The 23,935-nt window shown below is 44.6% G+C and overlaps 1 protein-coding gene across 2 annotated transcripts in view; it reads right to left on the reverse strand.

The window, feature by feature from the left end:
• The window catches only part of FLNB (filamin B), an 88,580-nt gene that overhangs the window by 33,915 nt on the left and 30,730 nt on the right, over positions 1-23,935 (reverse strand). For both annotated transcript variants that reach the window (XM_088171466.1, XM_088171464.1), the window contains exons 5-15: positions 12,906-13,154; positions 11,802-11,899; positions 10,826-10,973; positions 7,609-7,727; positions 6,800-6,877; positions 6,080-6,242; positions 4,606-4,803; positions 2,776-2,913; positions 1,493-1,619; positions 819-955; positions 280-473 (exon numbers count right to left, since the gene is read on the reverse strand). In XM_088171466.1, coding sequence (XP_088027592.1) covers positions 280-473; positions 819-955; positions 1,493-1,619; positions 2,776-2,913; positions 4,606-4,803; positions 6,080-6,242; positions 6,800-6,877; positions 7,609-7,727; positions 10,826-10,973; positions 11,802-11,899; positions 12,906-13,154 — 1,649 coding nt within the window. The remainder of the gene's footprint in view (positions 1-279; positions 474-818; positions 956-1,492; positions 1,620-2,775; positions 2,914-4,605; positions 4,804-6,079; positions 6,243-6,799; positions 6,878-7,608; positions 7,728-10,825; positions 10,974-11,801; positions 11,900-12,905; positions 13,155-23,935) is intronic.

A 23,935-nucleotide genomic window follows, 5' to 3' on the forward strand; every position in this document is an offset into this window, starting at 1 on the left:
AAAGAGAAACAAAACTAGAGTGATTTATGCATGAAGACCTGCCCCCTCCACAAACCCCATGAAGCATGCGATACTACTTCAGCAAGTTTTCATTACATTAATCAAAACCACAACAGTGTTATTAGAAAAAGCTGGGGAATATCTGGCTGGGTAATATCTTTGCAAATTCAGAGCTTTAAGCAGAGTAAGCTTAAGAGTCTGCTACCAGAATCTTTTAGAAACATCTCTACTGTAGTTACATCAGACATGCTAGGCCATGAGTGAACTCCTATGCCTCACCTTATCTGGGTTGAAGTCTCCTGAAGCTGGTCGAATGAAGGCCATGTAAGGGCTGTCTTTTATGTCCTCATCATCACACATGATGTGCACAGCATATTCACCTGGCTCCTTGGGCCAATACTTCACATCACATGAGCCATCGTTCTTGTCATCACACTCAATTTTAGCCTGAGAAGGGCCTTCTATTGCAAAGCCTGAAAAACGAACAAGTAGGTTCCTCTGTTAGGTTTGTGGTAATTTAACACCACTTTCAAAAATAGCTTTTTGTTAGCCCTAACCATGCCTGATCTCTCAGTCACTCTTCTTCAGCAACACAGGAGATAATCTATCATCCCACAAAACCACAGATTAACACTCTCCGTCACACACACTCCTGTCTCTAGGACTTGCCTTTGACATTCTGATAAATGTTTGTGTTTAGACCACAACATCTTACAGACATCGTTTTTTTACTGTTAGGAAACCTATTGTTTCTCATGAGTTCGCTGCTAGCATTGCAAGCTACAAATATTTCAGGGAAACTAAGCCAAGTAACATACCAAGAGAGCCAACTTCTGTGCCAATGGACTCGACCACAAAGTCAGCCGACTTGCCCACAACTCCCTCATGCAGTCCTGGCCCCCAGGCTCGCACTTTCTGAGGACCTGCTTCAGGACCCACCTGAACTTCAAAGGGGCTACCAGAGAAAAACAAAGCATGGTATTAGAAACAGGGACAAATACACCATCTGTGTTTTTCCCCAGGCATTTTAATGAGGCTTTACATTGGATTTTCCAAATTAATAGATGCTACCATGTAGTAGCACAGTGCCCAGCAGTGTCTTTCTAGCAGAGAGGTCATCCAACCCATCACCATCTTCCACCACAAATCTTGAGCGTCAAATACTTGCTCTGCTTGCTCTAGCTGTGGACACTGAAATAAAAGATCCCTCCAAAATCTTACAGCAAAGTCCAAACTGCATGATCCACCATATTTTATTAGTTTTTTTTACCATGATTTTGCGTTAAGAAAGGCTGATGCAAATCACCCTTCAGACCTTTGTCAAGTTGCTGCAGCCTGAAAACAGGCTGTTAAAAATAAATGTTACAACAACAATTTCCCACTAACTTGTCTCCCCAGTACTTCTTCAAAGGTCAACGCTGCTTTAAAAGCCCACCAACTGCACAACCAACTGAAGGACACAAAAATGCCCACAAAGCTATTTTTCACTCACCTTTTTGGGATGTTCTGCCCGCCCCATGTAATTGTGACAACGTACTTCCCTGGTGTGGCTGGATAATATTCAAATGCATATATACCATCCATAAAGCCTTTTTGTTTCACCAACTCCTCCAAGCCCTCTGTTGAAAGATCAGTTCAGCATTGAACTTAACAGTTTCCATCCTGCTTTCAATTACTCAGACAAGTTCATGTTTTCTAGTATTTATTTTAGCTTGCAAGAATAAATTTCTTCTACCAGAAAAAAAAAAGGTCAGGTTATAAGGGAAGTTAGTTCTAGCTGCCCTCTAGGACAAAGACAGCAAACACTTCCAGAAGAAATACAGCAGAAAGTATTTTAAGTTACCAGACTTAATAAGTTCCCTTGTGTTTTATTTTCTTAGTCTGCAGTATGATGCGTGTCATATGTTAAAACAAAAAAGCTTAACATTTGTCAGACTTTGTAACCACAAGTATGCAGGGAATGCCTACTTTTCATTTTCTTCAAGATGAAGAATTTAGGGAGAAAAGCTTAATACGCTAAAATTTACATTGATACATCTGTTTCTTTTTCCCCCCCAGCCTCACAAAGCCACACAGTCAGAGCTCTGTGTGTGTGTGTGGAGGAGGTGAAGGCAATACAATGCACCTTTGAATGCTGCCCCAGGTGGGGGGAGGTGGAGAGCTCAGAGTACCACACAGGGACTGCTGCTGGCAGCCACATGAGCCAGCGGCCCCTGTGCTCCCATCCTCCCAGCCTGCCAGGCAGAGGGTCACGTCCAGAGCTCAGGACCAAGGGATCTGGGGATGGATCCTCACAGATGGTCTCTGTCAGCCTATGGGCTCCTTTCCTCCTCTGCTTGTGTGCCCAAGCAGCTACTGCCACCAGGAATACTGCTCTGAGCCATTCCCAGCTTTATGAGAGCAGGACTTCCATCCTGCCAGAGATCCTGGTGTGTGACTTGCTTCCACAGATTGGATGAAGATACAGTGAGTACCCATAAAGCTTGGAGGCCACAGCAGGCAGATGCATGGATTTCCTCAGTTTTGCTAACTGATGCATTAAAATGGAAAGAACTAAAACCAGATATCATCTTACCCAGCCCTGCAGAACAAAATCTCCCTAAGAGACACAAAGTACACAAAGTACCAATTAAACCCTTCTGAAATCGGACTTTTTACACAGACCCCATCAGTTCCATCAGAACACCATCTCCTTCCTGCTCTTCCTTTTCCCAGGCTCTGCTCCTCCCCCTTCTCCAGAACACATGCACAGCACAGATTCATGCCAGTACTCACTCGGTCCCTTTATAGTCACTCCAAGATCTCCACTCCCTGCTGCTCTTGTATCCACCTTGAAGTCGGCCGTCTCCCTGATACGGACGCCCTTGGGCTGCAGACCTCGACCAGTGGCACGACACGCGTTGGGGTTGCAGGCTGCAAGACAACTTCAGGCATTACTTCTGTCTCTGATCTCAACATACAGGTAGCCTAGCCAGCCTGGGACAACCTTTAGTTTAATGTTGACTCAGGGCAGCCACAGCTTAGCTTTCAGCCCAAGGTTATAGCATCAAGGCAGGCAGACAGACATGAGTCTGCCCAGCTGCTGTCTATGCCCCCTGGCTTTTAGGCCGCTGGGCAGTCAGTGCAGCCAGGCAACACTGACCCCCTCCAAGACCATTTTTTAGAATGATTGCAAACACTGAAGCCCTGCTGCTTTCCAATTCAACGCCAGCTATCAATACAAGACTTTTACACAGCTATCACAGAGATGTTTACCACAGACACAACCTTCCTGACATCTTTTGCGTTGAGGTCCACTGCAGTGTGGGGTGAAGGGTCCCTTTTGCAGATAAGCCCCAGTGAACAGTATTATTCTGCTGGTCTTTCAGAAGCACATGACTGGGATAACTGCTATTAGCAAAGCTGAGATTTGCCTGTGCTTCGTTAAAAGATGTCACATCAAACCCCTCCTGCTTGTCACAGTTCACACTTTCACAGAAGCAAAGTCACCAAGCCTCTGCAGACTGAAGCAGGTGAGGCAGGAGGGTTACACATGGCTTAGGTTTATCTTGGCCTCTTTACTCCAAGCACTTCTCTGGGCCTGCAGAGTGGCTAAAGAAATTACACACACTTAGGAATAGTTTTCATTACACAATCCCAGTTGTCATGAGGTTTTAAATGCCAGAGACCTGAGAGGTTTGAAGAGACTTACAAACAACCACAGCTCCCCAGCACTGTAAACCGAACACGCATTTTCCCCAAGCACGCCGTGCTTACAGCAGGAGCACAAGTCTGCCAAGCAGCTTGCTACGTTTTCACTCGTTATACAATGGCTTACAGGTTTTCTCCTCATCCTGCAGCAGCCAACATCGCCCCATGTCCTACACCAGACGGTGTGAGCAGGGATTGTGTGCCATCTGCCAGCTCTGAAAGCTCAGTGGGAACACGGGAGTGCGGCTGACGTGGAGTGGGAACAGCTTGCAGAGCACTTACACAGCTGCGTCAGGCAGCTTGTGGTTAAGCCAGTTTCACTGACTGGGTCACACAAAGCTTCAGTTCACTTGCAACTTTCCTCCCCAACCCCAAGAAAACCAAAAATTCTTTTGGCTGGGACAAGCTGCAGGCTAGAAGCTTACAAAAAGCAAACATCACGGAGCATCCTGCACACCTCTTACCAACTATGAAGCCATTAGCAGTGAAGTCCAAAATTCCACAAATGGAGGGTAGCTCAGGAGAGATGAGCAGAGATCTAAAAGCATAGGAGCACGTAAGGATGGAACAGAAAGCAAATTAGGTGTCCGTTAAGGAAGAAAACAGTAAATATAGTCATTTGAGGAACAAGGGTGGAAAACAGCAAGACACTGCATAGCTGCATAAATTACTCAAAAAAATTCAAAGGTCAGCTTAACATTTGTAAGTCTAGGCAGAAAGGAAACTAGCAACAAAAGCCATATTACTGTTAGAGAGCACTGGTTTACCCTGAGAGTACTCAGGTGACCCACTGAAACAGGACCAAGATGTTGAAAGGTACAGAGAATATAAAAGGCATGATCCAAGCATATTCTGTGATCACATCCAAGGAGAAAAGTGGCCATCTACATTTATATGCGTTTTTAAAAAACATACCCTCTCCAACGAGAACAGTGCAAGGAGTTTTGGGAATTGCCTCCCCAGCAAAAGTCACTTTGACAATGTGAGGACCAGCTTGAACAGGTTTATAGGTGCAGCGGTAGACTTGGTTGCCTTTGTCTTCCACTACAACTTCAGCAAGGCTTCTCCCCTGAGGATCCTCCACTTCCACAATCACATCACCCACACCAGCACCTGCAAAGGAAACAAGCCCAGCTGAGCCTTGGCTTCCCCACCAGCAACAGGCAACCTGTTTCAGACTACCACCAGCTGTGTGGGCTCAGCCAGCCATCCTCTGCTGCCAATTCTAGGCACAGCCTCCGAGTTCAGCTTCTGCTGACAGCAATGAAAGATTTGAGCAGGGAGTGGCAAGACAGCATGGTGGCATTCCATGAAGTCAAACTGACAGGGCTCTTCTGCTCCAGTCTCAGGGTTTCACAACATAGTACTGAATATACATATAGCCTGGTCACCCTATGGATATCACCCTGTAGCACCTTTATCACATATCAGTCCACAGCTTTGCCAGTCAGTTCAATCTCTCAAGTTTTGAAGTGGTTTAGATTAAGAGATTGGACAAATGAATGCTGGTCTGACAAGGATCCTCTCTGCTGGACTATATGTACTCACTTTTGTTCAGACACCTGCTCCTCTCACATCTTATTCGATTCATCATACAACAAAAACAGTTTTCTCTACACTTTGAGAGGCCAGACATGTCTTTACATGATTCAGCCCACTCCCTCTCTCAATTAGAGGCTGAATATAATACTTCCCTCACTACAACCACATTTAATTTTATTCCTAAACTCCCTCAGGCAGAAGGCATTTTCAAATATGCTGCTCAGCATATTTTGGTGTTTAAATGCTACAAGTAACTGCCCTCAGTAGTTTCACATTGTTCTAAATGAATTAACATTTGTAGCATCTTATTGACTCATTCCTTTAGGCTACAGCATTGGCCTAATAGCAGGTAACAAATAATGTGATGGAGATGCCCTAATGAAGATAGTAGCCCTCTAATAATTACAATAGAGGTTGAAACCAGTTCATCATTGAAGTATGAACTCAAAGCAGCACTGCAGCAGGTTCTTTCTGCAGAGCTAAATATAGAACACACAGTTTACAGTTTGCTCACAGTTTATCTGTCACATTTATGTTCAAACATGTCACATTCCCATTTAAAATGAGTTGGAGAAAGAAACCAGCCAGGAACTTGACTGCTGCCATCCAGCAAATTCATGGCAAATTTCTGGGTCAGGCTTAGCACCCTCTTGCCCCAGCTCAGCTCTGCACTTCAAATATTTCATACTCAGCTGAAGTCTTCTGAGCAGCCTGGCTGTTATTTTACCTATGAGCTTGATGGGGCTACAAATCCTCATTCACTTTTCAGCTTTTTTATTTCTCCAAGGCCTTAGGTTCTCACATTTGAGAAAACTGCAGGATTTCCATCATCACTCATCCTGCTTACCTGCTGTGTAGAGGTCAAAGTAGGTAGGTTTATTGGCAATGTTCCCTGCTGCCTCCAGTCCTGGTCCCTTTGCTGTCACTTTGCTTGCATCGCCCTGGGCTTTGTCAACATTCACTTCAAATGGGCTCTTCGAGATGTGCTGCCCAGCAAACAGGACTGAAACCTAGAGACAGACAGCAGGGTCAAGCATCTGCATTCCTAACACAAAGATCTCCCTCAGAGGTGAGGGACCATCCATCCCACAAGCCTCTTAAAATTCTGTTGATTACAGTCAGACACAGCCGCATGGGAACTGGAATCAGAATGTGCCAATACAAGCTGGATCTCCACCCAGCAATAAAGTGGCAGCAGAAGTTGCATTTTATCTTTCAGGATAAAAGATAACCTTAAGAGATACCTTATAGAAACAACTGCTGTTTTCATCTTCGTCTCTGACAACCCACAAAGCTGGCTTTATGAACTGCACAAAGTAGCCCAACTGTAGCACTTGATACCCAAACACAAATGCACTTTCTCCCAACACACACTTCCTTCCCCCTTGAGAAGGGAGCAGCCCAAAGATCAGATGGAGAACTAAGGCTACATCAATTTAACTTCTATTCAGGATGCCTGGAGTGGCTTTTACGCATCAGTGAACAGGGAGCCCCCAGGGGCTCACGTTAACAACCAGCAGAGTAGCATGTCTAGCAAGAGAATACTGGTCATTGACACAATACCCACCTTGTGAGGTCCAGTAACCCTTGGGACATACTGTACTGAGTAGGTCTTGTTTTTGTCACTGGACGGCGTTATCTTCGCCTAGGAGAGAAAACACGTCCATCGTCAAGCTGTGCCTATGCACGCCAGCTGAACTCTTTACTGATACTGCAATCTATTTCCAGAGTCAGCAATGTTGGACACTTGCTGCTGTGAGAGCAGGGATCCTTGCTATGCCCCTCTTCTCACATTAAACAAATCCCATTCGTTTTGTCTTTAAAAGAGAGAAAGCAAGCTACCTTCTCCCCTCCCAAGCCCTTTCCTTTGCTGTTAATTGCTCTATTGAGGCAGGCCAAAAATGAGGAGACAGTAAGTCCAATGTACAGCTGTATTTTTCTGGAATGCTGTAACATGATCAAGTGGAACACTTGGATGAGAAGTTTCTATAAACATTAAAACCAGCATTTTAACTCAAAATGATTCATGGGATCTAAATAGTTGCTTTAGCCATTCTTGCAGAATGAGTAAATGCAGACAAGTGATTTAGTGATGTATGTTATCTAAAAGCAGGTCAGAGTGTACTTGGCCAGTCAAGCTAAAGCTCTGCAATGACTGGACACTGAAGCTGTGTTGCTTAGTTGCAGGTAGTGAATTTTTTCCAAGGCAATTATGAAGAAAAGCTTGAGGCTTCTTGCACTTTAGATAAACGGTATTTTGCACTTTCTTTTTAGATTACTTATTTGTTAAGAACTCACAAAAGATGAAGGTTACTGCCAAAACTACAGCATTTAGACTGATTTGACTTCTCCATACAAGACACTTAACATACATACCTCCTCTCTGTTTCCTTCTGGATCTTCTACGAAGACCATCAGGTCACCCTGTCCAGCACTGATGGTGTCCACTGTGAAGATGGCAGGCTGCTTCACCATGTTCCCATGAGGCTCAATCCCTGTGAGACAGATACAGAACAGCACATTAGCTGCTGCCACAAAACCCGGATGACAGTTTGGAGGCTAGCCAAAGGCTGTCCAACACACTCTCCCTTGCAAGCTATCAGAATCAGTTTCCCCAGACTCCTGCACGTCACACCCTCTGCCCAGAGCATGATGCTCACAATAAGGCCTTCTCCAAACATTTTTTAAAATTGGTTGAATCATCGGCACTCAACTCATCTTACAGTCTCTGACCAAGTCAGGAACTCAGCTGCTATCTGGATTCACGTGAAAGCAAGTTTACCCTGACAGATAGTGCAGGTCATCCCCGCTGCTGTCAATTGCAGGGCTGACGCTGACAGCAAGTGGGATATGTGCATTAGCTTTTCTTTAGGAGCTGCTCTGCTTCACACAGCTAAATGTTTAAGTGTGTTGCACCACAGGACAGGTGACTAGAGAGGCAGGAGAGAAATTCTGGGAAACCTTTAGGTGAAGGCATTATCCTAGAGCCAAGAGTGAAAGACTTACTTTAAGCAAGACAATTTTTACCTGTACTGCCCCATCTTAATCCATTTTCAAAACTCACCAATACAGATACTGCTCAGATTTACTATTCTTTGAAATCTGCTCAGACTACCTGGCCAGAGTGTACACTGTATAAATGGCATGCAGGAACCTCTTAAAATCATTAAAATCTTGCTATTCGGTGTGGTTTCCACTTAACTTTTAATCAGCTTCCTTATTCCCCAGCACAGGACCTGCTACAGCATGCATTTACCAGCAGGGTTTCATCATCTCCCTGTACATAGTCCCAGGTCATGACATCTGTCATGGTGGTGTCAGACTGAGTGGGTGGAAGAACTTCCCAAAGTTGCTGATTCCAGACTAGCCCAAACATATACCCTTCTATCCAAGGCAATTACTCCTTGGCTGATTCATAAAACCGTGGGCACTACTGCTCCACAGCACAATTAGTGGAAAGTGCAATGTCTGATAGATTATAAAGGAAGTGGTTGTGAACAACAGAATTCCTGAACTTGTTTATCTTCAGAAAACAGTAACTTGAGAGTAATGCAAGGAAGATCATGTTTTTGCTAGGAAATCTGAGCATTCTGATAAGGTGTTAACAATTGACATATTCATTCTTTCAAACTAAGCCCTAGATTATCATCTAGCTGAAACTGTTATGAATTTGCTCTGTGTCTCTCCAGTCCATCCCACAAGCATTAGGATATGGTATTCAAGTCAAGTATCCTGCCTTCTGCAAGCACAAGGATAAGGATTGATTATCCTCCTCTGAAGACAATTTCAGCCAGGACATCATTAGTCACGAGACTTTCTTAGCTAACACTTCATCTTCTAGATTTTACTGTCTTATCAGCGGTCTGCTTCGGATGGTTAAATGAGAACTCCTAGTGCACCACTGATGACCTGCACAACTCTGTACATCCCCTCTGCAGGCTCATTTCACACCAGCTCTACACATGGCTGTCCTCAGCACAAACCCCCATGGTGCTCAGGGTGGTGTGCTACAGCTAAGACTCTTATTGAGAGGTTATGAAGAGCTTACATGCAGAAGGGCAATAAAAAGAGCTAAGACTGACTCACTTTGTACTTGACAGTCATCTTTTTCTGGAAGCACAAAAACCTGTTTCTCACCTGTCCAAAAGACCCTGCTCAGTCGAGGACTGAGCCCCCTTCTGCTGGAGTCACTTTCCAGTTCTGACATATCTTAGCAGTTAGAATTATCAGTTAGTATGTTTAGTGACTTTGTTTTGGCAATTAACTTCAGGAAAACATCAATCTTTCTTTCAAGAAGAGCCACTCACTCTAAAGTAATTTCCGTTACAATGGCTCCAGAGCAGAACACACATGAAAACAGACAACAAAGTAATTCCAGTTTTTGAATGAATAAAAATATGACTAAAGCCAGACTTGACAGATTGAGTCAGGCTGATCAGTCATTTATACATTTGGGGCCTGAAAAATGTGTCTGTGTATTGTGGTTTGCTGTGGAAGGCACCAACAAAGGACATAAACCCCAAGTCAGATAGGTGCTAAGCCCACTCAGACTGTAGTAACTGCTCTTAAATGCATAAATAAAGTCCAAGTCCCGTTATTCCCCTAGTTAAGTTTTAATGGAATATCAACTTTAAAAGATCTCAAGCAAATAAGAGGATCAGAAAAAAAAGGAAAGTTTTGTTTCTTTCCATTTCACTCTTGTACACCCAATTCTGAAAAGCACTCATTCTAAAAATCTTGAAGAACCAACAGCAGCCCATAGATTTAAAAAAAAAAAATTAAGATGGAATGGAGAGCCAGGCATAATGCTGAAGAGATGTCTTCCAACATACCAACCATATTAAAGGTAAAACTCTGTTTCTTGTTCAGTCTTGACTGTGCACCAATCTAGAATAGAACCTCATCAATAGTTATATGAAATTACCAATTTAAAAGGTCAGCTAAAAACAAGAATGCCTACATAGATCTGCAGTTGCATAAGTATCTATGAACAATCAGCAAATTCAGCCTTCAGTCCTTCCAATCAGTAAGTATGACCTTTCCAACAAAGGCTCAGCATTATTTAATGTCTCAAGGCCTACCAACCCATCTTTGTACATATGCAAAATATTCAACACTAACAATCAATTCAAGTAAGTAATTTAGAATTAGCCCACTCTAACACACATCAAGCCTGGGAAATGGAAAAGTGTCTCTACAGAGAGCCTGCTCAGACGACAGTGAGGTGATGAGGTTTTTCTTCTTTTAAGGAGTGCTTTATCACGAGAAGCATTCACTCCTAGATCATCACCCATCAGCAGCAATGCTGCTAGCCTGAATTCCACACCAAGGTTGTTTTAGCCCCATAGCATGCTACTTCTTCCAGCTGTGGATGGGAGGCTGGCAGCTTGCAGAACAGGTTCAGACTGGGGAATTTACATGTTAGAACTAGGAGTGCCTTTTGGACTATATCCACGTATTTCTGAAACCAGGCACCACACCAAGAGTATACAAGTGAAACTTTGAAGTCAGTTAGTTACAGTAGGTCTGAAGTTCAACATAAGCAGAAAACCCCACCCAGCTTTCTGAAGAGTTACTGCTTCATGCAGCTTACCTCTGCCATAAGCCCTTGCTTTCTTTGGATTCAGTTTGGGTTTTAAAGGAGCTCCTGGTTTCAGCTTGGCTTTGGGGAACTGGGACAAGTAAGTCATCACAGAGTGCTCATCCACATCAGGGTGGATAATTTCTTCAGGGGTAATAACCTGAAAGACAGTGCAATTAAGTATATTGTACCAGTGCTTGGTTACCGTGTGTCAACACAGAAACAGAACTATGACAGACTTAGATTTCAAAACTCCCATATGCTAATGGGATTTCTCACATTTATTTTCCCTTTGATACATACAACATCATTTATTATCTCAGGCAAGAAAATCAAGAAGCTCATTATTGTCCCAGTGTGGTTTGGGGGCTTTTTGTGCCTTGATTACTAGGGGTTCTCAGGAGACTGCAACAAGCTTAATGGTATCAAGGCAAGACAACATTAGTTATGTTCCCCTTGAAAAGTGACATGGGGATAATTGGTAATTCATAATCCTGTATGTTGCAGCTTTGAACTGCAAGGTTTGCAAAATAAAATTTGTGACCAGCCTCTTTTCCTGCTTCCACAACACAAGCTGCTTCAGAGACTTCTGGGTTACATCTAACTTTATCAGAATGAAATTAATCCAGTTTGTAAATACATGGCTCTCTGTTTGAACATTATCATCACAAGTGATTTCCTAAGCCAGTAAGGTTTTCTTCTGGGGAATTCAGTGCAGCAAAATAAACTCACTCCATGGACTAGCAGATCAGGCACCACCACATAGGCCCTTTCCTCCTACCTTATATGCTGCAACAGCAGCTGCCTTCAGCAGAAACACCTACACAAAATCTTACAACCAGAGCTCTGAAATGTAACAGTGTTTCATTACAGTGCACCCTTTCTCAGGCAGCTCTACCTGAGTTAACAGCAACTTCAGCTGCTTTCCTCAATTTGAACTCCACAAGGCCAAAGCTGGCCAAGGCAGCCCATGTGTTGGTGGTCTTACCTGTGGCACACCCAGCCAGTCATCCGCCTGCTGCATGGCTTCCCGAGCATTGTCCACGGGCTTCTTCGGGTCCCAGGTCTCCCAGTCAGGGCACAAACCTGCAAGCACATTTCAGTTGTGAGTTATCTGCCAAGGTGCTTCCCTAGCTGAAGAAACCAAGTATAAACTCCACACTTCCTTGAATTACACTGCTTTGCAGAAAGACCAAGAGCTTTGCAGAAGTAACCAAAACAAGACAAACACATGCTGCTCACTGAAACAACTCTAAGACAACAATCAAGTGTAGAGTCATAGAAAGGTTTAGGCTGGAAGGAATCTTTAAAGGTCATCTGGACTGAACTCCCCTGCAATGAGCAGTGACATCTTCAACAGAGAAGATGTGCAACTTAACCTTGAATGTTTCCAGGGGGGATGGGACATCTACCATCTCTCTGGGTAACTTGTGCAAGATACTACTCTAAATTTAGCACAAATATATCTACCATCCTTTATGTTTCACTGGTTCTCTTGCAGCATATTTGGTGAAGAAAATTTCAACTGCTTGCCACAGCAGCCCAGATTGCATCAGATGAGCACCAGCAACCCACTAGCAAAGCTGCTTTATAAGATGAGGAAATTTTGCCTTTTTCACACTCTGTTAAATTATTTGCCTTAAGCAGCTCAGTCTCAGCTTGCTAAACACTGAAGTTTCAGTTAGTGTGCAGCTTCTGGCTGCTCTGTGCTCCCTCTGCAATCCTATTTCAGGAGAACACATGAAGTCTCCCACTGCACCCTGAAGTTGAAAGGTTGTTGGCACTTGCCGTGGGAACAATCCTTTCTTCCATTTAGGAGCCAGCATTTGTGCCTTTGTCCCTTGCACCCACTACAAAGCTTAGAGTGGCGCCTCCCATAATGCAATCACACATTCTGCTACAGGCCAGAATTTCTCTTGGCCAAGAAGTTTACAACTTGCTGCTTCCTGCAGCTGGTCTCTTTGGACTTTTTGGTTTTCTTGAAAGCCTCATTCCAGTCTCAAGCTCAGCAGTGAAAACCTCCTCCCATAGGAAGAGCAGTCAGAAGGATAACAAGCAAGGAAAACACTGGCCATCAGAACAAAGGACTTACCTGGAGCACAGCTGTCAACAAGAGCACCCAGTGCTTTGCCATCCTGCCAGTTCTGATTAAAATTTGTGATTGGCAAATAAGGAATTTTGTTCTGGATCCAGCCCAGCAGCCTCTGCTTAGGGGTCTGCTTCTTTGCATCATCATCACCTTCATCCTCCCATACTGGCATAGAAATGGAGTAGTGAAGGATAAGGGTCCATATCAGGCCAAGGATCAGCTTCAGGTTTCCATCAACTATGGCTTTACTATCTGGAAGACAAAAGACATACAACTGATTATTTGCCATTCTGAAGAAATGAGGTATGTTTTTAAAACAGTGTGCCTGCACTCATGCACAGGTAATCAAGGGCAAGAAAACTGACCCAGGCCACTGCAGGCATTTGTTCAGGTAGAGACACCATTCCTCACAGGAAACCTTAGACAGGACGAAAAGAGAGGAGTCAAAGCACTCAAGCCAATGGACTCAGTGCTCTCCAGTTGCCACTTGCCCTGCAACTTTACGATCTTAGCTTAGGAGAAGTGGCAGCTTAAGATCTCTGGTAGTTTGATTTCGATAAGTGCCACCTGGTATTTTGTAATGGCATTTGTATCTTATGAAAAAAGCCAAACAGCATGTGATGGAGGTCAAAAAACCAGCACCCCAATAGACATGATACACTCCAGGACACAGATAAAAAAAGTATTTAGGAAACAGCATTTATATACAGAAATGTCTTGATGTATGATGCATGTCTCCCATATACATCAAGAATTTGCCTTTAAAATGGTAGGGAAGAAAACAAAGTGCTACTATGTAGTGAAGACAAGCAAATACAGAGTTTGGAATTGGTGTGAATATATCAAGGCCTCTGTATGATCAGCAAAGCGGGCAGTGGAGGTCCATGGATGATCCTTTCCACCATCACACAAGACATCATCCCTTCAGACTACAAATTCAGAGTTACAGTAAAGAATGCAGAGTTACAAAAAGATTTGGCTTTTCCATATCATACTCCAGCTTAAGAAAAATTTGTCAACACAGTGGCTAGGCCGCTGCTCTGCTTTAAGACACACTATGGAGATAAGTTTAAGGCTGCTGGGAATTAGATCAGATTTTCATAAGCAATGTCTGTGGGGGCACGATGCCTTTCTGCACCAGTTTGGCCTTTTGAGAATTCACGTGCAAGTTACTTTAGCTTTAATGAGTCACAGATTGGATGCCGTCTGCTATAATCAGCACTGTTACTTTTGCTTTATTGATTTTTCCCTTATTAAACTTAAAATTTTGAGGAGTGGGCTTTGTTTCTCACACCTCCCTCCCTTTGAGCTTGTAGTTGTTACTCAGGTTGTATTACTGCTAACAGCTCCAGTTTTATCAAGCTCACCCAACCCAGAGCTCTTCTGCAATATTTCAGGATGCTTAGCCTGACAGTTCCTCTTATGCACAGCAGAATAACAAATTCAAATAGAGTAACAGCACCACTTTTTTGAGTTCGTTCCTCCATTTCAAGTGCAAGCTATTACAGAAATCCATTTTCAGTGAACAGAAGTTACAAGTGACCTGAAAGCTTTTGTCTACTCTCCAGCTCCTGCAGCAGACACTGGAGTAAAGACAATTACAGCAGTATAAATTCCCTTTCATGCCACCAGAATTACTGTACAGGAGTCTTGAAGAGTACTACCTAGCAGAGTAAAAGTGCTCTGTAACTGGATTGCATTCTCCAGTTCACATTCAGAGTGTTAAAGTCTTGGAGGCAAAGTCCTCCCAGGTGACCCTCCCTGTACCCAAACTCACTGGACATGCCTTACCTGCTCCTCTTCAGCTGTAGATACCACAGCAGCAACACAGCACCCTCTTATCAATGCAAAAAGTGTTGCAAAACAAGTGCTTATACAGAATAGTGACCAAGAACAGTAATCACCCTTTAACCTAATGCTCAGGCAAAGCGGTTAATATTGACGTGGTTTCACAATAGAGCAGTATGTCCTAAAGAGATAATACTGTAACTTCAGACCTTGAATGGCATTCAGACTTTCTGGGTAGTTAGTGTCTGGTTTCTACTCAGATTTTATTCGTATCAGATTTTTTAACACCAGTTTTGACTAATCTTACAGGATTACGATACGTGTCTGCCACTTGACTGCTCGCTGCTGATTACACATACAGTCCAAGATACGCAAAAGATATGGGGTGATTAAGCCCTACTGCGTTTTAATTACAGGTTCCAAGGTAAAAGTCTACATCACATCAACAGTGGGTCTCCTAGCAACAACTAAACAAGCCCTAGCTACCCGTTTCTGTCCTCTTTCCAGATGAACTGCAAACTGGTCCGTGCCTTCCCTCCCCGTGTGCCAGCAGCTCCTTCATCCCACTCCATGGCACAACCACCAGGTCACACTGTGGCGCAGGAGCACACCAATGGCCAGCCCAGCTCTGCTCCAGAAATGCCTCCAAGCCTCAGTTTCAGATTTATATCAACACAGGCATTTTTACTAAAGGGACACAGTGATGATTTAGTATGCTACAAGGAAGCTCATTTCAGAAAGCTATCCAGCATTTCCAGGGAGGAATGCCAGCAGGACAGAACCACCTTGAGTACAATGCTACACACACATTACTCGAGATAAAGAATGGCTCGTTTTATATTTATAGCACATAAAAAATACCTATATGTGCTTGCACTGTGGTTATTGCAGCAACCGTGTCTTCAGAGCTCCCCCCCAGTACCCCACTGCCCTCTCCAAAGGCACAGCTGGGCTATGGTCCTTGACCTGGGGAAAAACAGCCTATACATGCTTCACAGCAAGAGCAAGAATATCGCATCTCACCAGCCTCATCCAGAGAGGCTGGGCACAGGGCTGCTGCCCTGATGACAGGAAAAGGTCATGACAGGAACCGTACAGCTCTTCCTCTCCGGGGTTGGTGCCATTGCCACGACTGCACTTTGTTAGCAAGCTCTCACAGCCTCCCAGCTTCCTGCCACGCATAGGGATCTCATGATGTAATTTTTTCCAAGCTAAGGAGGAGGGCTTGTCTGCTTTCATTTGGGGTGGGAAGTAGGGACGGAGAAGAACTGGGCAGGACAGACCTTATCAGCAGCCAGCAGAGCTGCCCGCATGCCCTTCTCACAGGCACCCCACTCCCAGAACTGGCTCACATCTCTACTGCTATATAAAGAATCCTCCATGTTCAAGAGAAGACCAAAGTCCAGCTCATAGCAGGCTTAGCTTCCATGCACTGCTATAAAGCTTAGCTCCACCTGAGCACTCAGCCTCACCAGAAGAGGCTCTGCTTTAGTGCTTTTTCATTAATTGACTAAAAATATTCAGTGCATCTTGGGCTTTAAGACAAAAGTGGGAACCAGGAAGACAAACATCCATTCAGGTCCTGTACAGGGAGCACAGAGCTGGCCCTGAGAACACTCTTACTACAATCAAATTTGCAAGCATCCCCCACCAGCTCGGAGTGCACACTGTCAGTGTAACACTGCCAAGGTGTTGGGATAGTGGAAAAATAATATATTGCAATGACACTTATGCACCAACAATCATTACTGCAGGCTCTGCTTGTACTCCAGCTCAGCTGGCTTGCCACTGAATTCCCGCCATTCCCATGTCTGCTTAAAGACCCCTTCTGGCCATCTCAGGCTGGAAAACAGATTACATAAACAGCAGATTTCCACCACTGCTTTCCTACAATAAAAATTACTTTTAGGCATACTTATTACTCACACAATCAATGCTTTACAGAGCCTTTAAAGTCATGTTTCTCAGTTGGTCCACTGGAGCTCATAGTAAATTTACAACATAGAGATGCACACTTGCGGTCAGCACTTCTGAACGAAACAGCCCGGCCTGCTGACAATTCATCTCCACTATCCCTAGCTACATTTGGCTTTCAGCTTCAATGAGTTAGGTGGACAAGAACAAATTGCCTGCTTTCAGCTGTGAGAGCATGTTTACTCCATAGCAGCAGCTATGTTTCTGCAGATTAAAGGAGCCCTCTCCATGCAGGAGACAGCCACTGGTCCCTGCCTTTCTGTGGCTTGGACAAAGCAGGTTATTGGATCTCGTCTGCCAAGATCATTTAGCAGGGCTGAACCAACTCTTTACAGCATCACTGTAGATAGCTTTAATGTAATCTTCCTTGGAGAAAGCATGGTCATATGCTTAATTTGCTTTATTCATGTTTATTCAAGCGCTTATATTAACATCTGCAAGATGCCCATACAGGTGTGTCAGAGAGCACTGTTCCCTGGCTCCCAGTAGGAGATGTGTGCTTTGGAGATCAAAGTCCCTGCACAGCTGACTCATACCTGCTGACAGCCACTGGAGTTCTACTTTCAAAGGGCACATTTTTAAGGGAAGCCCAGGCATGAAGCAGGAATCCATGCCACAGGCCCCTCCTCTTGCTTCACACTAGTACTTGGGAAGACTTTAGCTCAACTGGAAGCAGACAACTTTAGAGATACCATCTAGAAGAGCCAATGGATGAAGGGTTTGGAAAGAAAATTTTGTGCTGGTTTTGGTGGGTTTGTGGGTTTTTTTATTCTTTTTAGAACTAAGAATTTTGTGGGTGTGATATGCAAGTTCTCCTGCCACTTTTGCTACAGACTCCAAAACTTTGAATGCTGTAAGGTGACCACTTTCAGACAGTCTGCAAGTTCTTATGGCTAGGCACGCTGTCCTGAACTAGCAAGAAGCAAAAACCACAGAAACATTCAAGTTCGGGTTTAACATAAACCTTCCCTCCCACCTACACTGTTCCATGTGCATTTTAACTTCAACTCTCCATCTCCAACTTGCTTTCCTCCTCTAGAAGTACCCGATGACAATCCAACAACAACAAAATAGCAGCAGCCATCAGCAAGATGCAGCCTCCATTCAGCTGCAGGCAGGCAGGAGCCGTCTGCAGGGAAGGGCTGCTGTCAGCCCACTGCTCAGATCCTGCTGTCAGGGTGCATCTTGACACGACATACATGCTGACTACTGGGGAAAACCTGCCAGCCAGACTTAAGCTGTTCTGCAGAATCAACAACAGTATTGAATAAGCAAGCAGGCACTTTCCTTAAAAAAAAAAAAAGCACCTATATATAGCCTACAACATTAAGTTTTATATAGAAGTATCCTGCTTCCTAGTCAGCTATTAAGTGGCTGCCTAGTAGGGTGAAGAGGAAAACAGGCTCTACCAGAGCTCATTTGCTTCCCCTATCACACCTCTGAGTCTAGATTTTAATTCTTCCACTTTTATTATCCCATTAACTAAGTGGCAACCAGTCCAAAAAATGAATTATGGGAATTTCATAGGCCAGGAGTACATCCTACCAGTCTCAGTCCTGAAAGGGAATCAATTTTCAACTGCTCAAACTGATAACTGTTTGCCTATACTAAAAGACTAATATGATGTTACACTTGGACTCCTAAATCACACTCCTCAAAGCAAAAAGAAAGATGTCCAAGTGCCAGGGCTTCAGCTAGCAGTGTGACTAGTCTGAGCCAGCAGTGTGACCATTTTGAGACAAATGTGTGTCATTTTTATGGCTTGGGCCACAAAAGCTTCCCAATCCAACCTAACAAGTAGAAAACTGCTAATGCTTGGTCTTCTGCATTTATGCTTATAGCTGCCCCAGGAGGCAGTGCCAGAACTGAAACCTGGCACTGGTTTGAAGCTTGCACATTTATCTACTCCAGTAGAAATCCCTAAATTCTACTTGGAACACATGGCTTGAAAAATATGACCTTTATTAGGTCTATAATTCTACAATTAAGAAAAAAGAAGCCAAACAAAAAAAGCATTATAAACAAGTTTGTGACTAGTATCCTCTGCTCATGTGCAAGTCTGCTCTGCACTCAGATTAAGCGTAAGTACCACCCAAATTGTGGCAATGTTCCTTAAACTCTGCCCTACAGCAGAGTTGCAAGTCATTCTCTGCTGGACAATTAGTGGAAACAAGTTACCAAAGCAGACAGCTTCCTTATTAAATCAAGCTAGTCTTACAGACTGTGAAAGTATTGAAAAACAAATGAAGGACTGAGAAAGCAGCTTTTGAGTAGTGAATTTTATTTTTTTTAAATAGTTTCATGGCTGAGGCTGCAGTCAACACATCTTGTTTGCTATCTCACAGAGCCATCTCAGAAGCTTTGCTGTTGATTTTCACACTGAGAAGTTAAACCATAACTAGCACTGATCTTTGCATCTACCTTCTCTTAAAAGTGGTCTCTTAATTTTTTAGATCTTGCATATGTAAACTTTTGTTCTATGCATTTTATGTAGAGAGGAACCAAATCCATGGTTCTCAATACAAAACAAAGAAGAAGTCTCACCAACAGCCCTTACTCTTTATTTCCAGGCATGGAAGGCATTTTGTATAGCACAGACAAAGTTCATCTCAATTATGGAGAGACTGTAGGAATGTTAGATCTTCCTGTCTTTAAGTGTCTGAGTATTTCCCCACCTCTGGTTATTCTCACCTATTGTTAAATAGCTATAGTAGCTATGGGACAGAAGAATTAAGCAATGATTAGGGCTTAATCTTCTGGAACAGAGAAAACACCAGGCTGAGCAGAGCCACATGCCAAACAGAAGTATGCAGATGAGATGGAGCTGAGCAAGCTGCCCAAGGAAATTCTTTGCTCAAGTATACAGTATGTGTTCACAGGCTTACTGCGCCTGCTAAAGACATTAGCGACATCCTCTGTAGGGATAATATGTCTTTAAATCAATTACAGGAGTTCCTCTGTGCTTTGAGAACATACTGCAACCATTTCCTCCAGTGTCCCTTAAGTCCAGGTCCACATCCCAGCTCTTTAGGATGAGTACATGGCTTGTGTCCTGCAGCATGCAGCCACTCACCCCATGAAGCACAGGCTGTGCCTACTGCTCAGAGCTGGTTTTGTGGATACCCAGCTGTGACTTAACAGCCTCTACCTTCCACGTGCTCCAGTCTCACTGCATCTCTGCTTCTCAGCAGGATTTGCAGGCAGTGCTGTGACCTCCAGGACAGCTGATCCTCAGCACCCAGCTTACCTGAATCTCCCTGGGCTTTCAGCTCACTGGCTCCCAGCTGAGCTCCCACACCCTGCCAAGGCACAGCCACTCCTCAGCTTCAATGATGAGCCTCGGGGATTTTATAACCTGAGGAAGTAAATCTTCAGGAAGTCTAAGTAATACACCATGTACACTCAGAGATCCACTAAGCTTTTTACAAGGTCGGTTTAACAGAGGAGAAATGACTTTTCACTGAGGGTTGTAAGAAGTAACTGAGTGGTGATCTGGGCATGGGCAGGAGGATAGAAAAGAATATGGGGTTTTATTTTTTTTTGCAAGGGACAGGAACTATTTTCTTCTAGGTTTACCAAGGTGACTAGTTATTAAAAAAGTAGTAAGATTCCTTTGTGAGACAAATCTTCGGATTTTATATATTAAACATTACACTTGAGAGGGTTTTAAACTATTTTAAACTGAAGTGTTTTCTTCAACTGGATTTGAAAGCAATTATGTCAAAGAACTTCAGGCCACTTTTGCATCCATCACCCTGTACTGCCTACTGGTGCATGTTGGGCCTCTAGAAAAGATCTCATGAGGTGGAGCTGGCAACTGAAAAAATAAGTTCAAATTCAGTCCTTTTAGCGTAGGTTTGGCAAGAAAAAAATATCACACAGACTTTTAATACAGTAAAGAATAAAAATAATCAAACCAATGGAGCTCTCAGGAGCAAAATACAGATTAAAATAGCTCTGCCCAACTCCTTAATAGGTACCCAGAGACTACTCATGTCTCACATCCAAAAGAGAAAAGCATAACACAAAGCAGGTTTAAGCCAGCAGTATAACTGCAACAGCAACCAAGCTAGCTTCTCCAAGAGAAGCTGAAATCACCCAAGGGGGCTTGAAGGAAAAGTCAAGAATTTCAAAATTAGGAATTGTTAAGGTGGTTGGGGAAAAAAGTCAAACTGAAGGTGGCTTATGATCAAATGCTTTAATACTTTCAGTCTGAACACACCTAGGTTTCTGCTGCCTTAAGTGCCATATCCCAAGTTAGGATATGAGAAGCTAAACATAAAATCTTATGTCCAGGATGAGCTGCAGACAGGTGTTAGTGCACATCCAACCCTTGCTGTGAATACTGCCTGGGAGCACCAGGGCTCCGCACTGCTGGCACCCTGCTGGCACGGGATTAGCAAGGATGCGATGCCGAACAATAAGAGCTGCCACTCACAGTGGCTGTTTCAGAGCCGGCTGCACCCTGCCAAGCAGGTCCCCACTCACTGCAGGACTGCAGCACAGATACCCAGATGAACAGCATACAGGAATGTTGCGCCCATTATCTGAGATCCTTTTGGGGCGGGGGGGAAGAAAGAAAGGCGTCTGAATGTTCAGCCTTTGTAGAGCAGCAAGTTGCCATGAGTGCCGCTTTGTCCGCGGCCAGCGAGCCCCTCGCCAGCCTGGCGGGGCAGCGTGCCAGCGCCACACTGACCCCAAAACCCCGGCTCGCCCCGAGAACCGGCGCGGCTGAGCACCCGGGGGACAGCCGGCACCACAAAGGGGCTCCCCCGATCCTGCAACCCCCGTGCCCCACCTGCAGCTCTCGCCCCACGCATGGCAGCGGCACAGCGAGCTCTGGGCCTGCCACAGCACGCCGCCGCCCATGGCATCCGTGCCAAAACCACCCCACAATGGGCCCTGTGAGCACGGCCCCTGCACCAGCAAAGCACATTCCCGGCTGCTGAGCTCATCCCAACGCCCCTCGGTGCTGCTACCGGCCCAGGAGCGGCCGGGACACCGCGGCTCCCACATGCCTACGCTGGAGACAGACAGTGCAGGCGTCCTGCACCGCCACCGAACCAGCCAGTGACATTCAACCCCTTGGATAGCAAAGATCCACGTTTCTAGGGAGGAGTGAGTGGAAGCTGGGTGGCAGAGCAGCCAGCCTTCATGCTTCACAATGCAAAGGGAGCCCAAGCTTTGGTGGGACAATCCTGCTCCCCACGGGCTCAAGTGGACTCAGTAGCACCTCATCCTCCAGGACAGCAGAGCTGGCAGCATGCCAAGACCAACTGCATCAACCTCACAGACAGCAGGTGGATTGGGAAAGCCCCTGCATGCACCTGGCAGCATGGGATGGGGCTGCAGAGAAGGGCTTCAGGAGAGCACACATGGACACTCACCCCCAGCAGCCCAGCCCCGGGTTCAGAGGGAAGCTCCAGGAAACCATGGGGACAGCACAACACAAAGCTCCCAAGTGCTAATTAATCATCCAGGAATAACTTGAGAAGGAAAGTCCCTGCAGTGGGGAGTGAACGTGCCAGAATTAGATTTCTGTTAAATGCTGGAGGGAGGAAGAAGAAGGCATCCTCCTGCCTTTATCACACTCTGCTGAGAAACACTTGGCTCAACTTTTGAAACCGAGTGACATGACACAAACTACACCTCCCTCCTCCAGCCATGAGACAAGAGAGAAAAGGGAATGATCCTACACACCCAGGAGTCAGTACATTTACTGCCATGGCACAGGAAGGCTTCACCTTCCCATCAGAGCAGACGGCTACACTCGAATCAGCAACACCACTAGCCAATTAACAGGAAAGGAGTTTCAGTTTCAGCAAGACATTAAGATTTAGCAAATGTGTAACTGTCCACCCCTCACAAGAAACACTTCTCTAGGAGTACGATCAGCTCAAGGTTGTTTCATTCACGTGTGCAAACAAAAAAAACGCATGTCCTCACAACACAACTTTTGCATACACAACTAGAAAGCCAAGCCTCAATCAGAAAAGCTGAACTGAAAAAAACAACTGTAGGGCTCGAATACTGCAAGTGACACAACAAAGCTACAAATTGTCTCTGAAGATAATTCTAAATCTCACAGGTTACTTCAGGTCTCGTCAAGGTCAAAAACCTGTCTAGTTCCTGCAAAGACTTCCCAGGAGCTGGCAGAGGCATTAGGTGACAAGCTGTTAGCAATGTGCTGTATCTCACATTACTGAATGAATGCTACCAATCTTTAGTGCAGGGGGACAACAGGAAGGTCCACCCTCAGGCACGTCAGGCATTGCAGATGAAAAAATTGCAAGAGACAGGACTACAAAAAAAAGGATGCCTCAGCAAGACCAAAGAAGCAACAAATAATGCAGAGGTTTTCAGGCACCAAAGTGACCTCTGTGCTACTAACAACGTGTTTATTCACACTGGGGGTAGGTCAAGATAGTTATATGAAACAGCATGTAAAATCTTGCCGAGATAAATGAGCCTATTCAGATAGGGCTGTCTAACATCTTCTGTGTAGCAGACGCCAGGCACAAAAGCTGCAAGGGATAAGACTTTGTGAAGCCAAAACCAACACATTTGAAATTATCAGAAGTGATTACTGTTTGGGGAAATCCTTGGCCACAACATCCACCAAGATTCAATTTTTCCATTTGAAACCAGAATTGCTACACTGACTGTGATTCACTGTGCACAGGGCTGTTCAAAGGAAATCCCCATTCATGCAGCCCTGCACAGCTCAACCCCCATCTCCACTCTACACTGCAGCACCCAAGTACTGTGGATTGGAGCACATTTTGTGGTCTGGGGTTAGTAACACATCAGAAAGTAACCTACCAGTTACTTTAGCTTAGCAAAAGATTTGTGGTTTGTCTCAGTTTTGATCATCTGATTCTGAGCACCCAAAAGCACTGCTCTATACGGGCTTGTTCTGAAGCATATAAGCCCAAGTACCATGCTACAGATGCTCTGCAGCCCTTTACAGCTTAATGACAGAGTTATTCCAGCTATCTCTGCCCAACCATTTCCCTGAGAAGCAACAGGAAAGGTAATTAACTCTAACATGATCTGCTCAGTTTGGCTGGGATAGAGTGAATTTTCTTCACAGTAGCTGGAATGCGGCTAGGTTTTGTATTTGTGCTGAAAACCATGCTGATAACACAAGGATGTTTTTGTTACTGCTGAGCAGCGCTTACACAGAATCAAGGCATTTTCTGTCTCTCAACCCAACAGTGAGTTGGCTGGAGATGCACAAGAAATTGGAAGGGGACAGCAGATCCCCAGTG

This window comes from Sturnus vulgaris, chromosome 11 (genome assembly GCF_052056855.1).
Source record: "Sturnus vulgaris isolate bStuVul1 chromosome 11, bStuVul1.hap1, whole genome shotgun sequence".
NCBI lineage: Eukaryota > Metazoa > Chordata > Aves > Passeriformes > Sturnidae > Sturnus > Sturnus vulgaris.